At 45.5% G+C, this 5,640-nt stretch overlaps 1 protein-coding gene and 1 pseudogene across 1 annotated transcript; one reads left to right on the forward strand and one right to left on the reverse strand.

Annotated features, from left to right (window-relative positions):
* The first annotated feature begins 425 nt into the window (after positions 1 to 425).
* On the forward strand, positions 426 to 1,935 carry LOC125554818 (GDSL esterase/lipase At5g03610-like; annotated as a pseudogene).
* A 472-nt stretch (positions 1,936 to 2,407) lies between these two features.
* LOC125553976 (uncharacterized) lies at positions 2,408 to 4,460 on the reverse strand. The gene is made up of 2 exons (XM_048717612.2): positions 3,458 to 4,460; positions 2,408 to 3,328 (listed from the first exon to the last, which is right to left on the reverse strand). The coding sequence occupies exons 1-2, from the start codon at positions 4,387 to 4,389 to the stop codon at positions 2,746 to 2,748; spliced, it is 1,515 nt and encodes a 504-aa protein (XP_048573569.2). The 5' UTR covers positions 4,390 to 4,460; the 3' UTR covers positions 2,408 to 2,745.
* Positions 4,461 to 5,640: the final 1,180 nt, after the last annotated feature.

Here is a 5,640-nt window from a genome sequence, read left to right on the forward strand (position 1 = left end):
CAACAGCATTCCGTCGCTTCCAAAGCCTCCAACAACAGAGGAGGATGAAGGCAGCAGGCGACGCCATCCCCACCGCAGGGGACGCGTCCAGGCGGTGGATGGACTCCACCGTTCTTCCCTCCGTCGACACGCCAAGGCATTGCCAGAACTGGACCGCAAAAGGGCAGCCGAAGATGAGGTGGTTCGCAGTCTCAAGCGCGGCCGTGCAACAAGGACACCCAGCCTCCGCCACCGTCAGGATGGTTTTGCGCAGGAACACGTCCCGCGTATGAATGCGAGCCAGCGACATTCATATTTGCTAAGGCGTATAAAAGAGATATGGAGAACCTTCCACATATTTTTACCTGGCTAAACAACAGATACTCAATGATGACTAATAATTTACTCAAACAACTTGTTTGTAATTGAATATTCTCGTGATCGCTTATGGTGACTCTGGTGTGTTCGATACGACGTCGACGCAGAAGATCCCCAGCCTCGCCAAGCAGGTGGACACTTTTACGAAGATGGTTCAAGATGGGACAATTTCAGAGCAGCAACTCAGTCCCTCCGTGGCACTCATGGCTATCTCAGGCAGCAACTACTACGCAAGCGCCGGCCTGACTGGCCTGGCTTGGCTACCCCCGACGATGTAAGTAGCTAGCAGCAGATCAATGACTAATCCAACATTTATCTGCTCGTCGACATATCTGAATTGCTAATGTAGAGCAATTGCAGAAGCTAATCCAACATTTTATGTATATATGCAGATCAATACTTATATCAAGGTGTTGTGGCTAATGTAGAGCAATTGCAGAAGCTTGGAGTGAAAAAAGTTCTTGTGAACAACTTGCACCTTGTCGGCTGCACACCATCACAAAGATGAACCGACAATTACACGGCCTGCGATGTCTTTGGAAATTTGGGTGCATCCGTCCATTACAATAACCTAAAACAAGTGATGGCAGCAAAGAAAAATGTCAACATTGTCAACCTATACCCCACCTTCACTAATATTGTGGATAATGCGCCAGGTATGTACATGCATGCATCAGCAAATGTCAACGCCACTAGTATAAGATTTCTTCTCTTTAATCCACTATTATAAGATTTATAATAGATGCATTTGATTGTGTGGTTGAACTGCATATGAACAATTTCATTTGATGTGCATGTAGGCCAAGGACAAGAGCTATCCAAGCAATTCAAGCGCAAGTTGTCGCCGTGCTGTGAGAGTTTTGATTCAAAAGGTTACTGCAGACAACAGAGCGAGTCATCGGAGCTTCTTTACCGTGTGGTAGTGATGAAGCAGCTGGAAAAGCCCTCGAGGGAGTTTGTACATCAAGACTAGCTAGAGCCGTTTAGGATGCCTATCTTGCGATTGTTTTTCCTTGGATTGCAGTTTACTTGGTTTGGTGTATTCAAGGGCTATCGTTTTTTGACTATTCAAAAATGAATATATATTTCCATGTTCTTTTGTGAAAAATTGCTAATAAGTTCATGTGTACAACAAAGATGTGTTATAGCTAATTTGGAAATAATATTCATAAACAAAGTTGTATACAAACCGAATACTTGCAATTCGTCACCGGCTGGCTTTCATCAAAAGAACAGTGCAACTACTGAACTACCTCAGGCTGGCCACAGATGCTAAATGTCAACCGAAGATTTCAGTAGGATGCATAATGATGTTCTTATGATTTTGATAGCCTGAAGAACGCAAGATGAAAGTCATGTCATCGGAAGAACTTTACCCGATTTGCTGTTGAAGCTCCATGTTCAGGCCGGCCCTTGCCCTTTCAGATTGCAGAGCAAAACGATCGGCAGTGAAAATGTTGAGCTAACTAGCTTACACCTTCCACCAATGAAGGCAATAGAAATGAATCGCATACCGCTATACCCAAACAGAACCAAAAGCAAACATGGGCGCAATGATATTATTCATGTGTACGAAGCAACTGTCTCAATGCACGGCATAGGTTTCTGTTATGACTGCCCCTTTTGCCAAAATTTGTGTAGAGCCATTGAAGAAAAATTGCGTATTTAAGCCTATGTTGACAATTCAAGGTACATAGACATTGGATAGTCCCGGTTTTGGAACTAAATCTAAAACTTAAGCTTCAGAAACTAATTTAAGAAACTGACATACACGACATGAACTGAACACACTAATCCACTAACGGGCTTCATGATTCATTAACATTGTTGCCGGATATGCAGCGGTTAGCCCAAAGATGGACCTAATCAATTAATAATTAGCGTTCAAGTAAAAAACAACAGCTCGGACACATCACCATAGATTTCAGTAGGGTGCAGAATTTGACTAGGATTCAGATTTCAGTGGCACGCACATATCTACTTGTGTATGTTCAAAAGTGAACAAAGAGCGTGACCAAAAGTAGACATGAAAGAAGAACATGTCCTGGTATTTAAACCGTAGACGAAGAAACAATTAACTCAATCAACTGCATAAAAAGTATGTAAAATGTCACCGCTTGCCCAAATGATGAATGTACTCATAAGATGATCAGGTGCACAAAATAACGAAGGAAGTTTATGAAATGGAAATTCCGAGTAAGTTCTGTCCAATTTGGTTATCCTATTTTCTAGCGACTTCTTTGAAATTCTCACTTCTATGCTTCGAGCTCTTTCCAAAAACAAAACCCCGCAACATCAATCTGATTAAACTTCTGGCTCCTTGCGATCGTCACCCCTGCCCCTCCACCTAAATCTCCAGATCCCAACCCAAGCAGTGAAGGAATAATCTCAAGCACGTTCTGAAAGCTCCCCAATCATGCAAGGGGTGTACAGAAATGATTCATATATGCCATTTGTAAATGACTGATAATAATCCTTTGGGCGTAATCTGCCCAGGTACTGAACTTTTGAGCTATTCAGATGATAAGCCACTACTCTGAATGATGATACCTCTAAGAAAACAATCTCTTTGTAGGGGTGAAATCCGAGGATAGAAACATGGCTGTAGAAAGGTTCATAATCATCTTCAATATTCAGAACGTTATCGTCATCGGAGTTCCATTCAAAATTCTCATCCCCATTGGTTCCATCTTCATTATTATCACCATATAAGAACCAAGTTTTGTCAATTCCCTTAGGCTGGTTCAAATATATCGTTGCCCATGGGTTAAGATCAATGTGATGCTTCAATGCCCAAGATATCTGACAACATGATTCATTTAAAATCCAAACCCGAAATAGATATTCATCGTGAATTGTTGCAAAGTAAACCCCTTTTTCTGATTTCCCCAGACAAGGTTGTGCACGCTTGCTTTCCTCGATATCTATTGGTGTTTTCACTAGTTGGTACTTGCCATCCTTTAAGGATAACCTGCAAATAAGAACATTATCAGTGCTAGATATGATGCAATGTTTGTGTCGACACATCCCCTGAGAAAGCCACTACTAATGCTAGAGTTAAAAATTAAGGGAACTTTGTAAGCCTTTTTACGATGTATACCTTGCAACAAATGCACCACGACAATGCACATAGAGTGCTCCTCGCCAGTAGACACCGTAGCGCCACCTCGGCCCATAAAATGTTGGTTCCAATCTATCCAGCCGTATAGTAGCCACCGTGTCCAAAGCCTCACCTTCACGGACAAACAACCTCTTTTGCCATTCTTTTGTACTAGACGAGAACACGTCTAGCATCCATGAGGATGGTGGAAATTCCACCAAGTCTTCTGGATCCTCAATTAGTGGGTCTTCTGGAACCTCAATTGGTGACGGTGCGGGCATGTCCTCTTCAATGGTTTGTTCCGGTGACAATTCCGATGGTCCATCTTCGCAGTCCTCTTCCAAGTCCTTGGTGAGTACTTCTGGTGTATCTTCAAACAACGAGAAAAACTCAGTGAGGCAGAAGGGTGTTGGTGGCTTCTTGTCGGGCACTGGTTGTGGTTGGACTGGAACAACTTTCTCGGGCACCTGTGGAATCGCAAACACTTGGTAATGCGGTGACACGGCAGGATCAAACACGAGGTACGTGTTGTAGTTCTTGGCATCAAGGCGTGGGAGACGCTCCCACCGTCTCGTGGCAGGGTTGACCACGCAGAACGCCCTCCACTCACTGCCGTAGATAAGGAGGCCGTTGCAGTGATCCACAATTGGCTCGAAATCCCAATTGTACCCAGGCAAGAAGCCAAGATCGCCGTTGATCGCGGGCCGCTCCGTCGAGGGGCGGGCGAAGAAGCGCGGGCGGTCGTAGTCGATGTAGTTGACGAAGAGGCCGCGCACCGCACGCGGGAGAAAGTGCGGAAGCAACAGCCGGTGGGCGTCGACGACGGCCCACCACGCCTTGCGCACGCAGCGGGACGCGGCGAGGTCGGATGCCGGGAGGCGGCGGAGGATGTTTGCGAGCGCGTCGTCCGGCAGGGCTTCCGTCGAATCCATGGCTTCCGCAACCTTCACCGCGGACTGGAGGCGCAGATCGAAAGCAAATGGCGGCGGAGCGTTTAGGCTGGTGACCTACTCTACTAGTGTTGGGTTTTGTTCTAGAAAAAAGGGAAAACTGGTGGGTGGAGATCTACAGGTGGGCCATCTAGGCCATACCTGGCCGAACGGGCCGGCCCATCGTAATCGTGCCTGGCCCGGCACGGCACGGCTCACCAGGGCACGATTACTATACGGGCCGTGCCGTGCCGGCCCGCGTGCTGTGCCCCCCGACCCCACGGCCCAGTTAGTAAACAGGCCGGCACGTTGGCCCGTTTAGCACGGTGGGCCGTATATTTTCAGCCTGTTATTTGACGCACTGAGCGTTTTTTAGCCTATTTTTACATGTTGGGCCATATATACATGTATAAAAAAATAAAAAAAAATGTAATCGGGCCATGCCGTGCCGGCCCACGTGCCCAGCCTCCAGGCCCAGGCACGGCCCAGGGCGTGCCGCGTGTCGGGCCCAGCCCGTTTAGCCCGTGTCGTGCTTGGCCCAAGGCGGGGCGTGCCGGCATGCTCACGGGCCAGCCCGAAAAAAATGGCCCATTTGGCCAGCTATAATCTAGGCCAGGTTGCCAGTTGATCTGATCTAAAGCGGGCCGGGGAAGACCGTGATCAAAATCAGCTCCTTAATCTTCCCTAAAAGTTAGCTCCTAATCCGCGCCTTCTGTGCCACGGAACGCAACGGGCGCTCGCGGCAGTGTCTTCTGGGTCGGTCCATCAACGCGCATCGCAGCGCTACAAAACACCGCAGAAAATGGTTATTCACGAGTAGCTAACCACTCGAGCTACTACGTGCTACTGACTATTTACATCGCGAACCATTTAAGAACAACACCAGACGCGCTATTTATTGCAGAAAACATGTTTTTTTAATGTGAACCAAAAATTTGATAGTTCACAGATTTCAAAAGCAAATTCCACGAACATGCAAAAAAATCATGTATTGAAAAAAGTTCAAACATTTTTAAAAATTCGCAAATTTGAAAACAAGTCATGAATTTGAAAAAAGAAAAAAGTTCATCGATTTTGAAAATAGTTCATCGATTGTGAAAAAAATCATCAATTATGAAAAAGTTCACAAATTTGCAAAAAGTTTATCAATTTTTTAAAAAGTTCCTAAAATTTGAAATAAAAGCATCGATTGTGAAAAAAAAGTTCACAAATTTGAAAACATTCATCGATTATAAAAAATGTTCATGGAATTTA

Source organism: Triticum urartu, chromosome 4A (assembly GCF_056163025.1).
Source record: "Triticum urartu cultivar PI428250 chromosome 4A, HENAU_Tu73, whole genome shotgun sequence".
NCBI classification, from domain to species: Eukaryota; Viridiplantae; Streptophyta; class Magnoliopsida; order Poales; family Poaceae; genus Triticum; species Triticum urartu.

What these genes read in the sequence shown, in the direction of transcription:
- LOC125553976 (XM_048717612.2), bottom strand. Translation starts at nt 4,389, where the DNA reads ATGGATTCGACGGAAGCCCTGCCGGACGACGCGCTCGCAAACATCCTC. An exon ending in CGTGGTGCATTTGTTGCAAG is followed by an intron (nt 3,329 to 3,457) that starts GTATACATCGTA and finishes TCTTATTTGCAG; the next exon opens with GTTATCCTTAAAGGATGGCA.